The following is a 26,354-nucleotide window of genomic DNA, read 5'->3' as shown; positions in this document are numbered from 1 at the left end:
TTGTAATATAATGTGTTAGGTTTTCCACAAAGCTCTCGATACTGACATGTGTACATGTGCTTGTCCGTCATGACAACAATGCTCTGTGAGGAGATTATTAAAACGATAAGGATCGAGGATACTGGATCATACATATTCCTTCGATATAAACGAGTGTCCTTTCTATGTGATCGCCACATCCAACAAACCGCTGAGAGAAAGCGTTTCTACGCCAGAGACACCATCCTGTAAGCAGTAGGATCTCCTTCGCGGATAGCAAGAAAGGTGACACTCTTATGATATCTAACATATTTCAAAAGAGTGTGGTAAGAAATGTAAGAGTATGTAGATTCTAAAACAAGCAGTTTGTATATTGTTACTACCGACTTTCCAGCCTTTTATACGTAGTTTACTCAAAAATATATAATGAATGAATTTAATTTTGAGCAAAGAAGCCCTAATAATTGTATAGACACATACTTGTGTAAAGACGTATTCCTTCTTTCATAAAGACTACTTAATATATGGATTTCGTTTTCTTTATTCCAGTACTATCTTTACATGGATTTCGTTTTCTTTATTCCAGTACTATCTTTACATGGATTTCGTTTTCTTTATTCCAGTACTATCTTTACAAGAGTTGTGCTGCAGAGCGATAGTAGCGAAAACAACGGTGTATGGTATTGAGCGACTTCCTCTTCCAACTGGTCTGAAATCTCACTTGAAATCGTATGCGATGACAAGCTACACATCACGATATATTCCCAGGGCACCCTCCAAGAACAGTCATAAAAAACCGAAAATAATTACTCCAATGGATGCCTCAAGGACAAGTTGTGCTGGTAGGAACTCATGTGTAATATCGTGAGGGTTGTGAGATTTTTTTTTTTTTTTTTTTTTTCTGTGTAAGAGAGAAAGAGACTGATATAAAATGGAAATACTGAAAATGACGTGGGGAAAAGTTTCTGATTAAGAAGTTGTGTGTCTGTGCCTCCATAAAAAACGTGTGTTGTTTCGTTTTCAGTCACCGTCGTAGAATAATATACCTGAGACTTTTTTTTTAATTTATTAACTTCGAAGGAATATTAAGAGAGTATACTCAGGACGTTTGATATTTCTAGCTAGTAATTTATTTTCAGAGGAAAGGAGGAAATCATACCAAAGGAAAGGAATATAACCAAAGGTGGTTCTGTTGTGGTGCAAATTTTATACGATGTAATGATCTTTGAAATGAAAAAAGAAGTAACTTGCATACATAGCCATCCAGATGCGTGATATTTGAAACGGTTAGAAGCAGAAGATCGTTTCGTAATAATTGAAATATTTGCGAAACGTCTCGTTAGAGTCAAAAGTGTATTTTCTTAATCCAACTTTTTTTAATAAAAAGAAAGGGACAAATTTTTTATACCAGAATGAAGCGTTGTATTATAGAATTTAACTCATCCATAGGTTAAATGGTAATTGTTGTTATATATAAGCAGCTGATAAGTACCTAAGAAGAAATGGTGTAGAGTAGCCACATAATTGTTATGACGGTATTTTTTTCTTGTTTATATTTATTGCTTTACATCCTGCCAGATCATCATGCAATGGTTGTGACTAACAGTAATTTTTCTTAATTATTCTGTTTATATACTTATTTCTTGAGATTTTTATAGTTTCCCATTTTTGCATCTTGTAATATTTTGATTTAATTCAGATTGTTCAATTTTTCGGCATATCGCACAATTTTTACTGGATGACGTAAAGATGTAAAGTTCCAGTAGGTTAAAAGTACGCCTGAAAGTAACAATAATTTGGTGCATTTTCACCAAGAAGATAATATCTGATTGAAATTAATATTCGGTTCAATCCAGTCAAGAGATAACTTGTTAAGGCAGTCCAGTAAAAAGATTGTAAATGTGTTCATGTTCCCGCTATTTATTCGGAGTTATATTTTGATAAACGACAACCAGAAGTATCCAATACCAGTTTGAGTACATATATTTTAAATATATTCTGCAAGTATTGAGCCTCATTTTTTCCATTATGAATGTGAGCATGTTCCCAGTACGCAAGTTAATGTAACATTCTGTAAGTTTTGCAATTACAATGATTTGAACAAGTATATTTTCCCGTCGGAAAGCTGAGATGAATAATTTTGTCTCATTCTGTGAAACCGTTTAGTGTTTTAATGAAACTTTTTTTTTTTATCTGATTTCTTGGTATACTACATGTTAATCATACTTGAAAATTCTCCAAATCCAAAGGAAAAGTAAATAACTGTTCACATATTTGTATGATCAAGAAAAGAATAGTTAATTTGTATACAGTTTAGTAGGCATAGATTATTATTAACATCTGACCAGTATTATTACTTTTTAACTTCGAAAACGAGAGAGTTTTATGCGTATAGTTTTAACAGAAATCCTTCTGATGTTTTTTCGTCGATGTGGTTTTGTATCTTCAGTAACACAAGTGTTTTAAAAATTGAAGCTGAGCTTACAAAGAGGTATTGGTTCCAATATTACTATACGACACAATGTAATTATATTGGCCTGCATTTAATAGTAATTCCACTTAAGTTATATTTGGAGGGCGATAGGGTTTGTTAAACATGACAAGAGCAAATATGAAATATTATTTTACGATTATAATCATAAGCAGTTCTGATTTTATCTTGATAATAGTTAACTACAGGAATCATTACAGAAGAAGTGGACTATTAACTTTACGCATCTATGAAAGTGTGAAAATTAAAATCAACTGTACATGAAACTTTCGTCACATCTTTTTTTGAAATTTTACTGCTAGTATGCTCACAAAGTCCTGATTCATACTTTACACTCACCAAATTTATGTAATATTCCATAGTATAGTACCTGGTAATTATATTTGAGCTTAATGAAGTAATGGATGCCTTCCATGTTATTAGACTCGCACATTCAATAAGTGAGACACAGTCTATGCCATTCTAGTTTTATGCAACATTTTAGAGGAACTAGCCGTATGTCGGACCTTGTAAGTTAAAATAAGTGTATTCAGTGCACCATTGTACTGATTTTCATGATTTCAGTAACATTTATACGAAGAGTTAAAGAAAAATGTAGCATGAAAGTTCTGGATATAGAACTGAACTTCAGTTTCAGATTGGAACAGGAATTGATCTTAAGTGTAAAATATGAAAGGCAAATTCACAGAATGTAATATGGAAAATGACTAGTTCATTATTATTAATTTAATAATAAAGCTGATATTATTGTGCCACTATATTTATCCAGGGGTATAATTTCAAAAAGAACTCTTGTGTTCCGCTTTTCTGTCACGATGTATGTTGAAAAATTTGAACTAAAAACAAAAGAACACAAGTATAATCCCTGTCTAGGAAGTATTCACATAATTAATTTGTCCGAAACAAGAACACAAGAAAATATTAACTAAAGAGTAACTAGATGTTATAATTTCTGTCTGTGCATTTAACATTGGTTTGCTAGGTATGTGAGTTGTTCACGTTAAGTGTTTCAGTACAAGATCCTAGTTGAAATTATATCGCTAAATAAATATTAATAATATACAGTTTTATTTTATATTCATAGAATGTTATTCTCTAAAAGTTAAATTGATTTGAATTCCTTATTGGATCAATTTTGTAATAAAAGTCAAGATTATTTATAATAACAACTCAGGCAGTATAACCGACAAATTTCGAATTGTATTGTAATGACTAAGCTGTATTTTAACTTTCACTTTCCAGGAATCTTTATGTATTGACATACTGTAGAGGCACTCTCAAAAAGGAGTTTTCCTCGCTTAAAAATATATTTTGACAATGATTTATCAATTACTAGACCAATTACCAGTACAGATTTTCTTATCTTAAAAGCGGTATTTATTTTACAAAAAAATCTCATTCTTTCGAAAGTTATTGTGGAAAAAAAAAAAGTCAGCTTTTGAATATGATAGTACAAGGAAATCGAGAATCAGTTTTTTAGATATATATTAGAAGTGAAAACATTGTGTATTGTGTAAATTTCTTATATTAGAAGTGATGACATTGTGTAAATTTCTTACTTTTAGTGCAGGAAAGGAGTGCTCTGAGAACGAATTAGGCTGAATCCATTTCCAGACAGGCAATAAAAATAAAAATTGGGAAAACATTGCCTCTGATTTTCCTGAAATTTGAATATGTCAAACTATAAGAGAATCTGAGAAAAACACACGTTTTAATTTTAATAAAATTTGAACCAGAGATATAGCAGGTCAAAGTTAACCATGCGGAAGCCGTTATCGAACGTCATATTTTTAAAAAAATGGTAAATAGCAAAACCTTTCAACCCAGATGTTTTTTCTTAAGTATATATATATATTATACTTAGTATAAAGAAGTAAATCTAGTCTTATGCTCAAAACTAACCTTTGTACAGCAATTTCAAAGCAAAACTTTTTTTGAAATTTTTTCTCAGAAACATTAATCTCGAAAATTCTGAAAATATTATAGGTGTCGTATATCAAAGAGTACTACGTGTTCTGAAAAGAACACACGCCATTTTACCTCTGAATTGTGTAACAAAGACTTTTAAAAAATCAGTTTCAAACCGATACTTTTAATGCTGTGGAAAGAAAATTACGAAAACAAATTGGAATTAATTTATTATTATTATTATTATTATTACTGTACATACTCTGGCTATAATACTGCTACAAAATTCTAGAGGCTATAATACTGTTCGTTGTGAGGAGAATGAACAAACCTGGCAATAGAATATGCAATGACTCCTTGAGAGTGCAGCTGTAGAAAGGAATATATTCCTACACCTAACCCTATAGGCAGAATGGAACGCGGTGATTGCGAAAACTGGATAACAGTGATAGGGCTACACGGGGTTGGAAATCCAGCGAGTGAAATTTTCAACTCGTTTAAAAAAAAAAAAAATTCTGTTGTGCAAAAAAATATACACCTAATTGTAGTAGTGTATTGTGTACTTTTTTTGACAAAGTCAGTAACACTCTGACCGACATGTATTACAGACTTCGACAGGTTGTGTTTGGTGGCATAATGTTTCACTAGACTCTCGACCGTATCACATGATCCTTTTTCATGTCCACTTGTACTGAAAGTATATTCTGAGAAAGCTGCTAATTTTGAAATTTTATAGGATTGAAAGTGTTTTCTTTTTAAAATAACTAGCAGCCCATTTGAGATTATGCTAGTTCTGGTTTCTTTGGTCTTCTGAAGTTCCAGCAAACAATGAGAAGAATCGTGTCCCGTCATCTTGTACAATTTCGAGACTTTTATCTCATCGGTGCAATAAATCATTGCTGTAAAAATTAATATTTCATTATTCTATCAATGGTAGCCCTTTGCTTCGTCTTGTAGAATAACAGATGAATCCTCTACAAAATCAGAATGATTGATTAAATGTTGTGCAGATGTTTTTGCTTCATTGTTAATATGGGAGATGTGTGTGTACATTGGTTACACATTTTCGAAACTTGACTACGAAATCAAGGGACAAAGTGACGTATTCGTGTTTTCAGGATATAGTACTCCTAGATCTACAACTTGTAATATTTTCAGGATTTTTGAGACTTGTTTATGAAAAAAGAAAACTCAAAACGTTCGCGTTGTAATTGTTGTACAAAGGTTGGTTTTGAAGACAATCTAGATTTACTTGTTTATACTATGTAGCAATAACTACTTTAAAACAAACAAACAAACAAAAAAAAAATCATCACCCATTAGTTTAAAGGTTTGTGATTTACCAATTATTTTAAAAATATGACGTTCATCAGTGGCTTTTGCATGGTCAAGTTTGACGTGCTATATCTGTGGTACACATTTTTTATAAATTAAAATAAAATATTTTTTCTGAGATTCTCTCATAGTTTCACATATCGAAATTTTTCCACAAAATCAGGGACAATGATTTCCGCTTCTCTGCCTGTTTGGAGGTGAATTGTGCCATTATTATTTTCTTTTTCGTTGCAATTCAGTCTGCTTTAAATATACGTACAGTAATGCTTAATGAATGTTTTTGAACTTTAGAGAAACAAATGGTTAATAGTCTATTTTAGCAGGAGAGTGAAAAATAAAAAGTGCATCTCCGTCTCGAAAATGTAAACAAAATAGGCATTTTAAAGACTAGTATTATTTCAAAGTTCTGTTAACGATAACTATTGATACTAAATGGCATTGTCAAGTCCCATTAACTTCTTTTTTCTTATATTCTTCAAATGTACGAGGTGTTTTAAAAAAAGACCGAACTTTTTGCGATTTTTGTTTTATTGCTCATTATACAAACTTTCAGCCACTATCCCAACCAAAGTACTCCCCACTAATGTCAGTACACCGTCATTTGTTCCAATTTTGAAACGTCTGCTTGAAATCCCTCTTTTCGAGGGCGTACAATACTCTCGTCGCATTTTCCTGAATTTCCTTAATGAACTGGTAACGATGGTTTCAACTTTGGGAAATAGAAAATCTGTCGAGCCCAAAGTCCTGGGAATAGAGTGTGAAGGCGTAACGGAAGTGCGATGTTTTGCCAGATAATATGAAAGTTTTTAGTCAGAATGTGGTGGCAAGATCCTGTACTTATGCCATCATCATCAGCAACCTCACGGACAGTTAAACGCTGGTTTGGACGAATTATAATACGCACAATCTCAAAATGTTGATCATCTGTTTATATGGAAATTTGTCCAGTCCATGGAAATTCGGCAACCGAGCGTCTGTCCTCCTTAAAATCGATCATAGCACTGTGTTCGGCTCTTAGTCATCCTTGTATGCTTGATTAAGCATTTGGATTGTTAACGTGAATGTTTTCCCCAGTCCGCAAAATTTCACACAGACGCATTTTTTCTCTAGTTGCTCTTCACTAATCCGAAGAGCAGCTTACGCATGTCACTCAGTCGGTAGTTACTCGATAACTAGCGCATAGATTGGAACCCAGTAAAAGACGATCTTTTACCAAGATGTGCCTTTGGGCGCGCTTGATAGCTCGTACATGTTATGTATTGTTGGCCTGCTATTTAAATATGAATGCACCTCATATTTTACCCATAATAATTTGAAAATATTAAGGTTAAAAGCATAAATATTTTATTTTTATTGATATCCTCATTTTTTTTTTTCCCTTAAATAATATATCTGCGTTTTATTGTGTCTGTGGGTATAATGACAGTATATATTATTGGGTTTTTCAAACCTAACCGTAATGAATGTCGCCCATCGAAGATAAACATAAATCAATGTAATGTGAGCTGGCTTAATGATCACCTATAAGTGTCATTTTGTAAATTCAGATGTTGGATTTTCTTTTCGCATATGCCTGTGTTAAGTTGCGTTACCATTTCCGTATTGTTTCATCGTTGAATTTATTGTAAAATATTAAAAATTATTTTTTATGTATTTGTTTACAATGGAGAATTAGGAAAGAGAATTCACTTAAAGGAGATCTGCATGTGTAAGCAAGTTTGTGCTTTAGACTTGGACAGAGATTAAACATACAAAACAGAACCTTAACAATTGTTCAATAATTAGATCCCAGGAAAGTTTTCAGTTGTCACAAGAAAATTTAGGACCCAGTAAATGCAAAATTGGGAATATGAGTTGTAGATAATCAATAATGAGTTTTCCTGAATGAATCCCAATTCTGTACAAACTAGAATTTTACAGAACATCTTTGAGTTCTATTATATATGACAAATCGTTCATTAAACGTATTCAAGAAAAAATTACATACGATTTGAGATACATTCAGTAAATTGCACATCATATTTTTTCAGAAATGTTTATTTGAAAATAACCTCTATATATACAAGATGTATAAAAAGTTAGGCTCGATTTCTGTTCATGAAAGCAGTTATTACATGTACAGTGATTATTAATTTTGTACAGCTGTTAATGACGTGGGGTAAATGATTGCTTCATATTTATAGTTGAGATGATTGATTTTGATTCAGTCACAAAGGGGCACTGTGTATTATTTTCGGATGTTTTGTTTCATACAAACTATGCTGTTTCGACGTATGCAAGGAAAACACATTGCGGTATCACCAATGTAGTTCCAAATATGCAGATGCAAATCGTCGTTTAAGTGTTAAAATTGACATTGCTTAGGTGCAAAACAAAAACATCAAACCTATTATGGCGAAGATTTGATAAATTCTGTACGCAATGCGTACATCTGGTCGCCCGATGATATGAGCAATGAAAGTTTCTGGAAAGAAATCTGCAAAAATTAATCTGTTGACATTTATTCTACCAATGTGACACGTGATATTGTATTTCTGGTTAAAAGTAAAAACTTTATATTAATAGAATTAGGCATAATTTCTAATACACTCTGTAAATATAAGTTAACCATGTGCAATTATTCCTAACAAGTAACTTTCAGCTGAAGCTACCTGGCAACGTTATAGTACTCAAACAAAAGAGTAACGGGAAAATAAGAGGTTAGAAATTATTTGAAACTCAGGAACTAATTCTTAAAGTCATTCTGTGTGCAGTCAGACTCAGAATTAATCCAAATTACCAAAACTATTTTTGTATTGTCCCATTCTTCAATACGTTGCGGTGGGAATTCACCCTACGATTTCTGTACTAGATACTTGCTTTAGAGTAAGATTTTGTTTTGTTTTGAAATAATGTCCGTTATGTTGTCAGAATACAACACAACAATGTTATGCTGTTTTGGTTTTTTTCTTAAATCTCTGTTGAATATGAAGGAAGTGTTATTAACTCTGTAAATTACTTGCCTATATGAGTTTTCTTACCAGGTCTTTCTACTTTGTTCTATAAATTGCTTTTACTCTTCTGTTCTATAGATCATTTTACGTTGGAAATTATTAATATTTGAAATTAACGATGGTCGTATCATAGTTTTAAAGGTGACGACAGATTGATTCTTCTGTCTTTTCTTAAATATTATCCAGAATTGATTGATTAAAAGTAGAACACCTTTCTCAGGCTAATTTCTTTTGATCGTCTCCAGAGAACATTATTTATATTGAACGAATGAAGTTCAAAACTTCTTGATATTTTTGCACCTACTGCAAGCTTTGAATTAAATCTTGTGACGTACTGGGAAAATTACTATTCTTGTCTTTAAATGCTCGTGAGAAGTGTGAGAAATAGCGTTTTGTTATTTTATAGTGTGAGATACTAAGTTCGAACTATAAACTAATCTTACACCAGTAAAATTTGAAAAAAGGTACTGCTTCGTTTTGTAAAATGGATTTTCTTTAAATATGGCACCAGCCTTAGAGGATATTTCGTTAAGATAAGGATGTAAAGCCTTCTGGAAAGATCAGAAATACATATAAATGTTCAGGCTAAAAAAGCCAGTACTATCAGCGCACTATGAAAATTCTATGATTTGTGTGGGTTCTTGTGATAAAAATTATATGATAACATCTGAAACAAATATGAGTAGTTTTGTTTTTATTGTTTTATTCACATAACTAATAGACAATCGAATAATATGTTGCCTTGGTAACATGAAATCCCAACTGTATACTTATATTAACTGAAATGGAACTAACCCCAGCTCAATTATATAAAATCAATAAAAGAGACACCCCAGGATGTTGGTGTGGGAATGAAAAGGGCGATATAGATCATATTATCTTTAACTGCTCTTCCACCAATAAACATAGAAATATTCTAATTGATGTAATCACTAAATATCAAGGAATTGGCCCTCATAAGATTCAAAATCTTTTGTCATTAAATAATGTAAAAATCAATAAAGCTATAATATCTTTCTTACAAATTAATAATGTCAATATATAAAAAATTGATTGAAAAGATTGGAAACTGCAATAAAAACATGTAAATTTAATCTTGATGTATTTATACTTGGTGTAAATTTTAATCCGGTGAAAAAAGAGTAATCACTTTGAAATTTATACATATATATATAAAATATAATATTTCAACCACGAATCTATGGTGACAATCCTATAATTTGTTATAACAATATAATGTAATTATTTCACCGGATACTTAACAAGTGTGGAAATTTTGATCAACTAAGTGGAAACACCTATCTAGTGTTGTTGGCGAGACGGATTTAACATCTGCGCCAGTATAAAACACCTCTTTGGAGGTGAACTTCAACTTCAACTTCAAAAATGTTTAAACGTACTTTCTCTGGTACTTTCGTTCAGTTCATTTTTAGTTCCAGTTGTAATAACATTCAACAACATGACATCATCCTGCATACTGGGATCGTTGTGGCTGTCGCAATAATGAATTTTATCTCTGTGTTTTAAGTATAAATATCTTTCACAGTAAATGACATTTTCTGTGTAAATATTGACTGAGTTGTTTATCGAAGTCCATCCAATGTAATCAACAAATTTGCCATTCTGTTGTGTAAAAATTATGGATTTACCGTCCAATTTTCATTGACTCATTAAATAAATATAAATGTGATGCATGCAGTCCAAGCATTTAACTGAGATTTTAAATTTCATTTAACTGAGTTATTGTCAATATTTGTTTTAACGCTGAGATATGTAAACTAATCGCAAACTTTCTTTTTATCAGGTGATTGGTAAATACATAATACTAAAGTATGTACGACTCTAAATTCAAGAATTGTCTAGAAGCATCAGTGCAATAATTACTTTTTTGCTGGCCAAATTTCTACCCAAATTAGCGAATTGACTTTCTAGGCTTTGATGCTTGTTCTTTTAATTCCTTGAATAATAAATCTTCCATCTTTTGCAGGAATACTAATATTGGAGGTAACTGTACTCGTGAAAATAAAATATTGCCCCAAAGTTTTAATTAGCATTGAAATAAAATATAACGTACGATTTTCATAAATGAATACATAAAGAGAGTTTTTATGAGGCTATGAGAAACATGGTACTACAGTAACTTGAAATCAGAACCACGAGCTCACATCAAAAGCGAGAATGCTGATAATTTTGCCACTAGAAACTTCTGAATATATGTAGTATTCTAAATTAATGTTTGGAGTATAGTATAATATAAAGGCTTCCAAAAATATAAGTATAAAATCAACTTTGTTCATAAATCCTAATGCACTAAATATATAACATGATTGAACCGATTTCATGATTCTTCATTGATAGACCGTATGATCATCAACGTCATACACGAACTGTGATGTGAGTATATATATTGTTTTACGTTGTCAGTAAACATGTATATTTAATTTTTAATTACACAACGGCAAGATGTGTCGTTGCCATCTGAGTGTTCAAAAAATGTACAGCTGGCTGTAATCCCAAAGGAAGGTGCTGCGATCCTGCATTGTTCGCGAGAAGCTAATGTTCGTGGTGGAAAATAAATGAACAATAGGATTAGTAGAAAAATAAAACGAGAAGAAACGGGTGGTATAAACCGAATAGCAAACTTTTTGTGTTACTTTAGACCGAATCTTTAAAATTAACCTAAATGAAGATTCAAGTTTCACTCAAGGTTGTGATGTATATACACCATTCTGTCTACGGATTTTCCCCTTTACCCTTAAATTATCGTTCCTCAAATTGAGACGTTCCGGGTAGTAGGGGAAACTGAACATCCAACTCCAAACCTACCAAGTATAATTGTGGACCATTAGAGTTAATGATTTTATTTCGTTTGAAACTGCTACTTCGGGCTAAGAACAAAATGTTCTTCAGTAACAGAAAGCTCGATAATAGCAATTAGAATGAATACTTTTGTGTGTGTGTGTGTGTTAGTCTGTAATGGAAAGAATTTTTGTGGAAGATTTTGCCTTTAATGTTAGTAACTTGAATGCGTATGAACATATTTACGTCATAAAAGCATGTAATAAAAGTGATATTATTTTTCGTGGGTAGTATTCACGGGTAGTAGTAAATCTTCACATCAACAAAATTTATGAATCTTATGAAATACTTGTGGTAGAAATTAATATGATGCAAAGTAAATAATAATAATAATCATCATCATCTAGTTATGGCTTATAAAATCTTGTAATATTTTGGACATTACTTTGGAAAAGACAAAAGGGTCAAAACTCACATGAGTAAACATTACATTAGGGTGTTTGAAATAGAAGCTATAAAAGTTTAAAAATACTTCGACGAATAATATATTCATTGCTAGATATGTAAATATCCACGTCGTTTAAATACCAACTCCTTTCATGAATGCCTGAGAACTTTATCCGATTTCTACTAAAAGAGCAGCGTGGACACGATGAAAAAAATAGATCGATCAAGGTGAGCTAAGACCTTTCCTCGTTTCCTTTAACTAAGTCTTAATGTACATATTAAATAAATGAAACCAATATTATATTTTTATTTTCGTGATAGCAATAATTCTTAATTATTTAAAATAAAATTATCTAGACAATACCAAAAGTTTATTTATGAAAATCGTACTTGCAGCAAACGTCCATCCATTTGTACCAATAGTAAAATGAACAAATATGTCGGCTACCTCATTCAAAATTGGCCTCTGCTTTGACAAAATAAATCCAATACCAAGATTATTTATCTCCATAGAATCTATGAATATATGTATTTAAAAACAAAAAGCATGCATTCTATTCTTTGACATTGAGTGAATGATTGTTGTGTGTAATGTTTAGTAATGTAAATAGTATATGATATTGGGCGTGATGTTTTTATCATTGCCATTTGTGTATGCCATTTCTTTTGTATAGAGAAAAAATAATTGTAATTATGTCTGTCGTTTGTAAATTTTTAATTGTATAATAGAATCATTAAAATTATTTCACGAGTAAATTTCTGTCTTTAAATTAGTTTTGAGAGTAACAGTATATTATGCATAACATGAGCTTACTATGAAAAAGCTGTTTTGTGCCGTCTTTATCTAATTCCATATACAATTTTCAAAGAGAAGTGTAGTATGCAAATTATTGTTATAATAGTAGATAGACACATTTCACTCAAGGTAGTTAGGAAGAGAATCACTTTAATAGTTTAGTTAAATGTTAACAGTGTGCTATTTGTGTACAGATCCCGCTTATTATTTTTACAGCGACATTGAAAAAAAGAAATTATAGCCGCGGACCACACGTAAGAAACAGCATATTTTTTTAAACTTGAACGTTTCATGAGTATGCATCGAGGAAGACGACGATAATGTGGATAATAATTTGTAAAACTACGAAACTAGAAAGAAACTATAAACCCCACTTGGGGAGTTGGAATCGGTCTAGGAACCCTGTGCGCCAGAGGTGAGCACTCTACCACTGAGCCACCGCGGTACAAATTTCACGTTAGAGTGCATGTCGTTAAGTTTGTTCGCAAACTTTTACTCAAATCAACCTCACAGACAAATGTCCATACACAATTCCCTCGAATTTGGTAATTTGACTTCCGCGGGGTACATGAATATACTTATGCTAAGGTTCCCTTGTTCTAGTGTAGTATCAGGCGGCGGTTAGGCTACTTATCTTTTCTTCACCGAAATTTCCAATGTGATGTCAGTAATCGATAACCAGTGACATTCGAGATAGTAAGTTAAGAATCACCCAAAACTGTTAAGCAAAGCATGCTTAATGTGTAGTAATATAGCAAACAAAATGTATGTATCTTGGTATGTCTTTAATTTTTTTTATCCATTATTTCGTTAACTATTGACTGTTATCTTCGACGAGAGACGAAAACTTCACGAAAAAGCTAATTTCATCTGGTTACATTCCTTTTTTTTTTTTTTTTTTTTTTTTTTTCTAACGTTCCTAGTTCTATTTAGATTTTTTTCTTTGGTTTAATTTCGAATCCTTCAATTTTGTGTAAGTTGCCTGTAATATACAGCGCAAATAAAGAAGAAAAAATCATCATCTTGAGCATAAAACAACCACTATTTTCTTGCATCCATTTGGGTCAATCCATACAAAGTAGTCCAGATGTGTTTGCTCGACCATCTCCGAAAATTCTAAAAAAATTGAGTGTGATGAGCCTTGTGTATGAGAAGGTCAATAACGTCATTCATATTGTCGTATGTACGAGTGTTCCTGAATGGCGGCCATCTTTGTTATCGGTGGAGTGTCAATTTTTGCATTTGCAAACTACGAAAACTACAGTTGCTCAAGATGTACGAATCAGATGAACACCAAACAAAAATGAATGTTTAGAGGAGAGACTAAGGTACACGGTAAATATAAACTTCTGCGTCTAAATAAATATACAGGGTTGCAAACCAATACATGAAATCACCAGAAAAACTAGAGAAAATTACACTTTTAAACGGGCTGTGTTTTGGAATGGCATAAAGTGAGGGGTTCATAAGTTTTGTGCTGAATACTATTGCATGTAAAAGTTCTGTAGAAATATCCACAGCTATGATGCTACTGACACCATAGATTTATGGGGGTCCGAAAATTGAAGTTTGTGATTTTGATGCCATTTTTGGGGCGTAATATCTCAGGAGGGTAAAGTGCTAAAAATTGCTGCTTATGCCACAAAGTAATTCTGTATGTGAATAAACTATTGCAAAAAAATCATGACTGATATTACATGGAGAAAAAAGTGAGGACATGGTAAAAAAAAAAAAAAAAAAAAAAAAACGCGAAGAAAGTACCTGCGTGACGATGGTCGTAAATCGGAAAAAAATACGTTTTGATATGTTTCATGCTAGATCTCAAAAACTACGCATGGTGCAGCAGTTAGGCCCGCTTTTGTTTGGTTCAGTTGTGCAAAAACTTGCGAGTGGCGTTTGTTCCATCTTTCTAGCTCCATGATCATTGCCACGTTTATATAGTAAGGGGGTTAGCTCCCTCTTGCATCCAGAACACACATCTCGAACTGCACCGTGGTATTAAGGCATTTAATGTATCAGCAAAGTGTCATTTAAATCCAATCCAAGTTACGGAAGTTAATATGTTCACAAGGTTGCGTTATATAGGATAGACTAGCCTTTGGCTACCTGGGAACTCCGCCCCCAAACCCCCGTGTTTGCTGGCCTACGGCTTCGAACCTTTAAAACCTATAATTCTACCAAATTTAAAGTTTCTTTTCGTACTTCAACTATCTAAGAGATAAGATTTTGTATCACAAGAAAATACCCATTTAAATAACATGGGAATTACTTCATCCCCCAATACATACCTTAAAAACTAAAAATATTCATTTTTGGCAATTTTCCTGTGGGTTAGTCACAGAAGTCTACAATCATGCCAAATTTCATCATTCTAATCCTCCCGGAAGTGCCTAAACATTTTGAGGTGTAGAAGATGTCTCAGATAAATAACATTGGAAAGACCTTTCAGTTCCCCATAAAACCTCTGTACGGTTGAAAATCTTTTATTTTTGGTCATTCACTTAAGTAACGCTAACGGCAACATACAAACATACCGAATTTAGTTCTTATTCCAGTTACAGGTACCTAAAACACGAGATTATAAGTCCAAAAAAGGGCCCATTTAAATAACATAGAGAGTTTCTCCCTTTAGACCCGCTGAAAATTAAAAATATTAACTTTTGGCAATTTTCCTGTGGGTTAGTACTTGAAAGCTACAAATCATGCTAAATTTCGCCTTTCCATGTTAATCGGAAGTACCCTTTTAAGTCAGTTCATGTAGTTTTACATTTAGTTAGGATCAGGGGAGTCATTTCAGACTTCGCTTGGGTGGGGCAAGAGCACCACCGACGTAAGGGTTTTTCGTTTTGTACTAGTATATTAGTAGACAATCGACTGAAGTATATATATTCCTCAAACTCTTGGGGGGCAATTGCCCCCTCCTGCCCTCCCTAAATGACGCCCCTGATCCGAACCTCTCCGCGTCTAATGCTCATCTTATCATTGAGACCGACGAGCAATTTGGGAACAGTTCTGTAATACTTTTGGAGATGTCCTTCAACGTCTTACCCAGGTAAGTCTAGGTCTACAGGAAATACTCATTGGTAGGGCAACGGAGGACAGAACCACGACCAGGCGATTACAAATAAATGGCAGCCCGAACAGCGACACGACTTGGCGATTATAAGTACATGAATAAATAAACGGTCTATTCCAGAAAAATGTAAATTATGAATTATTATTGACAACGAACGGCATATATTTTAACCCCATAAAAATATTAACATATGCCAACATATTGGACCGAGAATCCGAACGTTGACATCCACACATAACTCAATGTATTAATAACCATAATAGCAAAAGGGGCAATTTGAAGAGATTTCTTATAATAAACTTAACCATTAAATTTTAGGTAGAGCAAATATTAGTTAAGATGGATGAATTAGATTGTAGAAATAAAAGTAGAGATATCAGATTAGAATATTACCCAAAAATCTGGTGCTGAGGACTTACGTTAAAATTTATAATAGCTGTCATAATGAATTTTGAAGATAGGATAAGAATTAAACGAATTTTGAGACAAGGTCGAATAATAAAGTGTAATATCAATTAATAACCAGCATTGTACTCACCCAGACTTTGACGAGTGAAACTTTTGAGATGTCGATCCTTCCAGTCAGACGGTCACTTCAGAACTCTCCCTAATTCCCTACTCTTTTTCGTCCACCTACCTTTTCTTCCTCGTTTTGGTAGCGACATTTCTTCCGCTTACCATTACATTTTTAGACTTACTTCATAACGTGAAGTGGGAAGTGTTATGATTTCCTTGATACATTGCTACGTAACATATTTTTATATTTCCTATTTAGAAGAATGTTTTAACTAGACATAGTTTTAAATTATTATGAGACTTCCTTGATTTCTTTGCATGTGTGAATGACCTACAGCACCAGACTGGGAATTGGATTTTTATTTGCAGTTAATATAACAAGGTTTACAAAATATTGAAGTCAAAACCAATAAAATGTTAATCGCCCTTCACCAAAATGCTTTAGTCATATTACATTCCTCCCCGCTTGGATATTCGGCATTTCCGATGTCGATATAAATATTTTAAAAATCAAAGTAACACCAAACCATAAATAAACTGAATATATGTATCAAACGTTTTGTTAAAATAAAAATCAGTTTGTGACAAGTTGAAATGAATGAGTTATAAAACACTGTTTTAGTCCATGATGATCATATCAAGCATAGAAAAGAAGTCGTTATGATTACGTTTGCATATTGCAAGGTCAGTAATACAGTCACAAGAATATGCATGCGTCCTTGCAATGTCACATGTAGAAAAAAATCTCCACACAGCAAAACAGAATATAGGTCAGTTTTACATTGTTTGTGTTCTGTGATGGAGTGAAATGTATTTGTTTTTAAGATTTGTTCGCTGATATATTGGTAAGTAATTATTTATATCATTATATAAAAACAAACTTCACTCGTTTTTTTTATATACACTGATTGTATGTTATGTGAATTTTCACTGATGTTCGCAACTGCACTACACTAATTACTTGTGAATATATGTATATATGTGTATATAAGTAATCATGAAGATAATCATAATTATATCCCTCACCAAAATTATTCGTGAATTCACTCTCACTTTTTTTTTATTAAAGATTAAATATGCACCAAAATCACCACACTATTTTACATAATTATATATATATAACGTTTTCACTATTGATACCACATTATTTCACACATAATCACTTAGCACTGTTCACTTACACATATAGACTTGAGGGGAGGGGAAATCACACTAGGGGGGTTCAGACGAGTATTTCCTGGTTCATCCTATTTCCAGTGGATATGGCAGGAATCCAAATGTGTCCTCTTCCGTTGTACTTGTTGAAATTTTTAGTGTCCATGGAAAATATATTGATGGAATTTAGTAGTTAAATGTCGTCTTGATGTAAAGAATGATTATTTATTAGCAAATGGTATGTCGACATAGCTGTCTTGAATATATATTCTTTAAGGTCAATGGTTGGTGATTTGTAATTTCAAAACTGCTGGGATGTCTTAGAGTACATGCATGCTGGTTTGATTGACACGACACAAATTCGACTTAAGAAGAAATATTTGAAGTATAGTTGGAATAAGTAATTATGTAATTTAAACCATGAACGCGCAGAGAGATATTATCTGAAGAGAAATTAGGAATGTTTTGAATGTGTTCATTTTCGAAATAGATATCCTCATATACAGGGTCTAGTTGAGGTAAAGATGGGATTTGAATAGAACAAATTTTCTGTTTTGGCTGTTGAATTACATTTTCTGAAGATTTTCTGCATTGAAAGTAAATAAAAATGGCTAACATAAGGAGAATTAAGAGAGAAATGACAGTGAATATAATTATATAGAATATGGCGACGTTCATGTTGATTATTTGCCTATAAAGGAAAACAGAAGAAAATACTATATAATTTTAGTATGGGAGTTTAATGAATAAACTTATAATTACATAAGACACAATATATATTTGTTTCATATGCGCATACACACTTCCAAAAATTCGCTTTGCGAATACCTTTTTGTGTACTTTTTTTTTTTTTTTTTTTTTTTTTTTTGTCCAGTTTGATGTCTTCGTCTCGCTTTGTAAGAAATTGATATTCAAAACTGGAATTTTCCTTTCAAAGAAAATAATAGTCTGTCTTTGGATTTGCTTTGCAAATCATGTTATGACTATTATTTGATTACTTCAGTAATATAACCTAGGTTTCTATCATCATATTGCAATAATATTTTTCGTATAAAGAAACATTTCATACACTATCGTTTGCACGTGCTTAAAATCATTTAAAGTTTGTTCATTATGTAAATGTAATTTCGTGTTTATATTCGATAACTCCCTATTAATTTTAAATAATTTTATAGATAAAAATATGATAATGAGAGGTAACAGTACAGCACTTGTAATAGATATTATTAATAGCAATGACATTGGGTCATTAGAAATTTGTAAAGATGGAGTGTAGGCATTTACAGTTATATTTTTTATTTGCTGCGCTAAAGATTCCAACTTATTCGAAAGAGTATCCATATGAGGAGAAAAACGAAATAATAGGTTGTGTACTTTACTAATACAAAAAAAAATAACATTAATTAATCTAAAATGCAATATGTATATGTATATATATAATATCAGTTTTAGCTAATGTTTCTAACGAAAATTTTATTCTGGGGGGGGGGAATGGGAGGGGATTCCGAAATCGAAATGACGTCCTATTCTACCCCAAAGATAGATGAAAGAGACAACACAATGTTACAAGAGTACTAAATCGTATTCAATGTTCGAAAAATGAAGGGTTTTGAACTACATTTCTGCAGCGCGATTTTGCAGCTTTTAGCTTAAGGTTTGGTTGAGTTTTAGGAGAGCGCCTTATACTCGCTCACCCACAAAGAATACTATTTAGTACAAATAGACCACACCAACATATAACCTAACTTAAACCGTATTTACAGAGGGGAAAAGGGGATGAATTTAAAAGTATTCTAATTTACTCTTTTCTTTCATGAATTTCACTAATTATGTTATTTAAATTATTTTTATAATTTAGATATAGACTTCTTCTTGCACAATTATGCTGTGTTTCACTGGTTGCATATTTCCAAGGATGACGTTTGTCTCTTCTTGTCCTTTGTTAGCATTTTCATTTGCTATTGAAGATTGCAGCGGCTTTAATCGACGTACTTCTATCTCATCTTGGACATCAGCTCCTTTTGCATTTTTAAAAGAAACAATATATTTATTTGAGCTGGGCAAACGTGATAGTATCACACCTTGCTTGTCATAACGGAAATCAAATGCTGCTGGTATTCCTTTATGTCTTGTTACATTTTGAATGAGAACCTTTTGTCCAGGGTGAAATTGTGTTTGCGCATGATGGCCTTCGTATTTCTCCAATTGCTTGAGATAACTTTTATACATATTCTGATAGGCATCATCTCTCGCGAGACGCATCGTTTCCATCCGTTCGATATTTTCTTCCTCTTGAATTGGAGTATTAAATTGGAGATCAAAAACAATCTTTGCTTCAAATCCATGGAGCAAGTAGAAACTCGAATATTTAGTAGTTTGATTCTTCAAATTATTTAATCCAAACACAATTTGCGGTAACATGATGTCCCAATTATTTCCAGTTGATTTGATGTAGTAACGTAACGCTCTTTGAATTGTGTCACTCGTTTTCTCAGCCAAATTGAGAGAATAATGTGAATTTACTGGAATGAATTTCAATTCTATTCCTAATAATTTCGCTAATTCTGACACAGTGGCGAAGGGTGATAGTTTCAAGAGGGTAGGCTCAATGTTCTACTACTACTACTAATAATAATAACGATAATAATAATAATAATAATAGTAAAATGAAACAGATTAGACATAAATATTTTACTACAGAAATACAAGAAGACGAATTCACATAAATTTAATGCAACTATAGTTCGTCGACAGCACTTATTCGATCCGGATCTCAATTTTCATAATGAAAGTGACGTATGTGACTCAGAGATAATCTTAATTCGCCATAATGTAATTTAATTGTTTTAATTGGCGTGATCGGGTGGGGAAGATGGACTATCACATTATCTGTGCTTCACAAGAAACATATGTTGTTTAGTTTACATGTACTGAAACAAACTCTGCTTGTAAAATTTTGTCTTTAATTATATTGTTCAAAACACATGACAAGCATTCAATCAAGATATTTTGTGTTAAATAATCAGACATATATATTGTACCAATGCATGCAGAACTCTCTTGCCCTCTGTTTGTTTTATTTTCATCATAGGCGTTAGTCTTCGTTCCTTAATAACACATTAATTTCCAAAAGACCACTCACATAGAAGGTTCTTTAATAGGAATTATATTACGTATATTCATATTCTCCAAATACTGACATTTTCTCTCATTCACTTTTGCAAATGTAAGAAAATAAATCACTCACATCTCAAAAACGCACACTTTCTAATGAACTCAACGAGTCTGATTTAGTACAGGTTTCCGCCAACGCAACGGAATAAAGGGGCATTAGTTTGCGTAGCGCCTTTAGAATTTCTTGTTCCAGTTTTTGCGTTGCGTTTGAGTCCGCAAAATTAAGCAAAGTTGGAACGGAATGGAGCCCACTTTATCTTGCTCTTTATTTGTTTGATATATCGAATCGAAATCGAAGGTCTCGAGATAAACTAGTAGGTAGAAACGAAAGTCGATAAGCGCTGAGGCCGGTCTCTTTCGCAGGTTATACGCTGGTGAAGAAAACGTCATTTCCAACACGTTCTCTCGCGGGATTTTCTGAGTAGCTTGGCGGTAGTTCTACTGCGCCTGAGACACTGCTCGGTGAGCCTCCCAGCAGTGGTGCCAACCACGATTTCTTTATCGAACATTTTTTTTCAACTTAGAAAATATCATGCAAGGAAACTGAATTAATTATAAATTATAATTTCTGAAAGTAAATGGGTAGGCCGGGCCTCAGGGCCTCTTACCACCCTTCGCCACTGTTCTGACATGATCTTAGATTTATGAGATGGAAGACGGTCTAGTATTAAAGATGATGGTGCCCCGTACTTTAAAATGAGTTTATTATAAATAGCAGTCGCAATAGTGTCTCCCGTTAAATCCGGTATGCTTTCAGCTATGACATATCTTGTACACGCATCACACATAATTAAAATATACTTGTGACGATATGTAGAAGATGTTGGAAAGGGGCCGCATTGATCAATTCTGACTACTGAAAATGGGGCCGCTTTTGGGAATATTTGAGGTTTAATAGTACCTACTTGGCTTCCTCTTTTATTCACTTGACAAGAAACACATTGTCTAATTTTCTGACGAAAGTAATTGCGCATGTGTGGAAAATACGCCTTTTGTAGCGCTAATTGATATGTACGATTCTGGCCTGCATGCGCTGCGGCTGACGGATGAGCGTGCAATAAGTTAAAAATTTCATATCTCATTTTGAATGGAATACACAATAAATGCTTCGTGATATTTCCAAATCTATGTGCACGGTATAACTTTCCATCAATTAATTGAAATGCTCTAGCTTGCCGTTCGAGCCTGTAGTCTTCTCCTTGCTTATTTTCCTGTAAGCATCTGTATATGGGTCCAAAATAAGGGTCCGTCTTCTGCATTTTTCCAATGTTTTCGGGTGCTTGGAAATTTAATAAACATCTCTCTTGGTCCAAATCTTCTAATAACAGGTCTCCCGGTTGTGGTGGAATAACCGAAATGCGACTCATCGAGTCTACAGGGTTATTCTCACTGCGGACATGAACAGGGGTAAAATCATACTCCGACAAAATTAAACTCCAACGAAGTAGTTTGGGCGGTAGATTAGCTGCTGTCTTGAGGTAGACTAATGCTCGGTTGTCTATTTTCAAATAAAAATGCCTTCCTATTAAATAATATTTAAATGCCTTTACTGCGGCTAATACGGCTAGCAATTCCTGTTCTATTGTTGAAAGTTTCTGCTCTGCTGGTGTCAAAAGCCTCGAATAATAACCAATGGGAGTCCAATCTTGTAATTTTTCGTCCGTACACTGCGTACACATTGCAGAAATTCCTATTTTGGATGCATCTGTCCATAAACACAAAGGTTTGTCTGGCCGATAAGGAGCTAATATTGGTGCTTCCAAAAGTTTCTTCTTTAATGTCTCAAATGCCTGTTGGTGAGTAGAGTCCCAACTAAATTTTACGCCCTTTTTTAATAACTTTTGTAAATTTTGTACTACTTCCGCGTAATTAGGTAAAAATTTCCTTACAAAATTGCACAAACCGAGAAACGATCTAACGTTCTTCGTCGATTTTGGGACAGGATAAGTTTCGATTGCTTTTAGCAGCCGATCTGAGATTTGGTAGCCATAACGCGACACTTTGTGTCCGAGCGCTAAAATTTCTTGAAATAAAAATTTAGATTTTTCTACTGAAATTCTAAGTCCCGATTTTCTAAGACGTTTAAATAGATCTCTTAAAATCTCAATAATTTGTTCCTGTGAGTTGGCAAAAATGTATAAATCGTCTACATAACAGGCTATGTTTTCTGGATGGAGGTTGGCCAACACCATAGACATGAATCTATTGTACACAGCACCACTATTTACAAATCCTTGGGGAGTAACACAATACTGAAATGTCCCAAGTGACGGTAGAGAAAAGGCAAAATATGGACGAGAATCTGGTGTTAATTCTATATTAAAGTATGCCGAAAATACGTCCAAATTTACATACCAAACATGTCCAGCCATGGAAGAAATTATATCATGTATAGGTGGTAAAGCCAAGGAATGATGAACCACTTTCGAATTCAACAGTCGCATATCAGCTATTTTTCTCAACTTTCCCGATGGTTTTCTCAAAAATAACACTGGCGAATTAAAAGGAGAATTAGACCTTTCCACAACACGTTGCTGAATTAAAGTATTCATGTATTCACGTACTTCTGATTGCAAGGCTTTCGGAATTTGATATTGTTTACGAGAGGTAGGTAACTCTAACTTTAGTTGCACCCTGTATTGATATCCTCTCGTACGGCCTAATTTATTTGGATTCCAGGTAAAAATATCGGCAAATTCCCAACATAAATCTATTACCTTTTGTTTATATTTCGGACTAGCTTTTTCTCCTATTTTCAATTTTGAAGCATCAAATAACCTTTGACCTTCTTCCAAAAATTCATGATTTATGTAATCGTCATCTTCTAATGCGGTAATAACATCTGTCGGTTGAATATATATATCTTCTGCCTTACCAACTACAAGATTAGTATTCAATACTACCTTATGTGCTAATGGATTTATTATTTCAATAACTGGAGACTTATCTGACACAAGAGCTCTCGGAATTAAAATTCCTAACCTTTCCGGTAATTCTTGATTCGGTTCAAGAACAATTTCTTTATGTGACCTAGATTGTTTTAATGTAAGTGGAACGATAACTTTAGATCTCGCTGGTAGCATAGATCTCTTCTTTACAACAAATTTAGGTGCAAGAGCTTCCTCAACTAAAAAGAATACGAAATTCGACACATTATGCTCCTTATTTACATCAATTTCTGCATTCTTGGGTGGTAATCCAAACCTAGTTAACGTTAAAAGATTCTTTCCTAGACACAAGTTAGCTTGGTGAAATATTAAGAAATCGTTTCCTATTAACACTTTCGGTTTAAAATGTTCCAAGACACGAAACTTGTGGTGAAAAGTCCTTCCATTAATGCAAAAACGAACAATTGCCATATATTTTATAATTACGGGGTTCTGAGATACACCCGACACTTTAGTCTGTGTTTCAATAAGTGTTACATTTCTGGGTAACAATGATTTTTCTATGATGCTGATAGTAGAAGGAGAATCCTCAATAGCATTGACTGTCTTAGAATTTACGTCTATAGGAAACTTAGCTATTTCGTTTTCTATATTTAAAGGGACTTGAATGAATTCCTTTTTCGATTTCCTAGCATTTTTACGCCATTCGTTATATGTGACTAGATTATCTTTCTGTTGACGGTTTTGATTATTAGGCTGTACACCGCCGTCATGCACGGATGAACTCAGTTTAAACCTTGCGTTTGAGATGCATTTGCGTTTGAACCCTGCATATTTTGATAAGTAGGAACTACATATTGGGGAAAGCTTTGTTGTACTGGTACCATTTGTGGAATGCACAGATTTCCCTGTGACATACAATTTGGGTCATTAACTACTGGTAATTGCCAAGTTTGATACATCTGGGGTACAAATGACTGTTGTGGGTAATAATTATTTCGACCTCTACTTTTAAAATTATTTTTACCCCTAAAAACTTTGCCTCTATATGAACCTGTTCCAACACTATTTTGTGACTGATAATTATTTTGTCTATAATTTCTCGAATTTCCTCTGAAATTTCCACGAAAATTTCCTCTATGGAAACCTCTGTTGTTCTGATTAAAATTTTGTTTAGCAGAATTATTTCCCTGTGATATCTGCACATTAGTTTCCTCACATTCTTTTTGTGTATCCTCAAAATTTTCCATTTTCAACGTTAATTGTTCTAGTTGTTTCTGAACATTCTCCATTGCCTGCGATATTTTGTCATGTTCTTTGTTATTCCGTTCCGATCCACTAGTTTCAAATTTATTATCGTCCTGTTTAGTCACTTTCGCAACCTGCGAACTAGATCTTATATTAATACGCGATCTCCTATTTTGACGCAAAACTATATTATCTTCATCTTCATCTGACTCGGATAATTCGGCCTCACTTGATTCTGATGATGTTTCAGAATCCGACGACATATATTTACGCAATTTTTCCAATTTACGCAACTCCTTTTTCATTGATGAATTTAGTCTAGCATGAAGCTCGTGTTTCTTCCTATTTTTCACCCTATACCTATTTGTTTCGAGATTATTCAAGGCTTGAATAAACTCATCCAATGAATTAAATTGCTGCACACCTACTCTTTCTAAAAAGTATGGCCTCAAACCGTTTGTCAAAATAGAAATAATCTGGGCTTCCGTTAATGTAGGTGCTCCTTTATCTATAAGTCCTAACACATCGTATATGTAACTTTGTACCGACTCGTGTTTCTTTTGAACTCTGTTTTGAATTTTGGCAAATATATCTACATTCTCTTTCGGTGTTTTAAAACACTTTTTTACTTCTTCCTTAAATGTGTCATATGACTTAGAATTTAACTGCTTTCTATTTATAAAAACACGTAATCTTTCTTTATCTTTTCCTGAAAAACACGTAATCACTAAATCTTTAGCCTCATCCGGGGATAATTTGTTTAGCTTTATAGTATCGTCAAATGCAGAAAAGAATTGCTGAATAGTCATTTCTTTCGGATCATATTTAGGAAAAGGAAAAGCATTGCTATACACATTTACAATAGGTCGTGAATTTTGGTTGGGTGTTCCAGACTGAGAACTAGATTGAGAAACATTATGGGAGGGAGATAGAGGGGTCGCCATGTCTGATCTTAATTTCACCCTACGTCTGCTCATAAGTTTTATAAGAATAATATTTAATTCTTGAACGTGATTTCTGTACTGAAACTAACTTCGTTTTTCAAGATAACCTTCGCACACGCTAATGTCTACATAAGCATTTCCTGTTTCAATGCACTGCAATACGATATCTTAAGAATGCCTGACATGAAAAAAACCCAAACATGAACGCAAAACGTATCTATATGTATATGTAATATTTCTTTGTTGTAAGTTACCACAGAATTCTCTATAGGAAATGGTATGCACATATTCAAACATATATATCAGCACCATCCTGGATAATAACAAATCTGATATCCCATGTAATTTTTCTCTGCATGATTTAATTCCTTACTCATATATGTGTGGCTTCGGGATCGATATCTATATTTTAAACGGAAAATTGTTCTATAACGTGTTTCTAACATGGGCGCTAGCCACAAAATTCGGCGCTTATTCCACCATAACATATTTCGTAACAAGGGCGTTAGCCACAAAATCGGCGCCTAAACCACCATAACATATGCCAACATATTGGACCGAGAATCCGAACGTTGACATATACAACTTTATCCACACATAACTCA

At 33.2% G+C, this 26,354-nt stretch overlaps 1 protein-coding gene across 1 annotated transcript in view; it reads left to right on the top strand.

The window, feature by feature from the left end:
• The window catches only part of Rab40 (RAS oncogene family member Rab40), a 42,091-nt gene extending 29,383 nt beyond the window's left edge, over positions 1 to 12,708 (top strand). Inside the window, exon 4 of the mRNA XM_081731370.1 lies at positions 603 to 12,708. Within this exon, the coding sequence (XP_081587496.1) occupies positions 603 to 847 (245 nt within the window). The 3' untranslated portion in view covers positions 848 to 12,708. The remainder of the gene's footprint in view (positions 1 to 602) is intronic.
• The last annotated feature ends 13,646 nt before the right edge of the window (positions 12,709 to 26,354 follow it).

This window comes from Thermobia domestica, chromosome 11 (assembly GCF_964235325.1).
Source record: "Thermobia domestica chromosome 11, izTheDome1.hap1.1, whole genome shotgun sequence".
NCBI lineage: Eukaryota > Metazoa > Arthropoda > Insecta > Zygentoma > Lepismatidae > Thermobia > Thermobia domestica.
The sequence above is the reverse complement of the archived record's forward strand: the minus strand, read 5'-3'. Positions and strand labels throughout refer to the sequence as shown.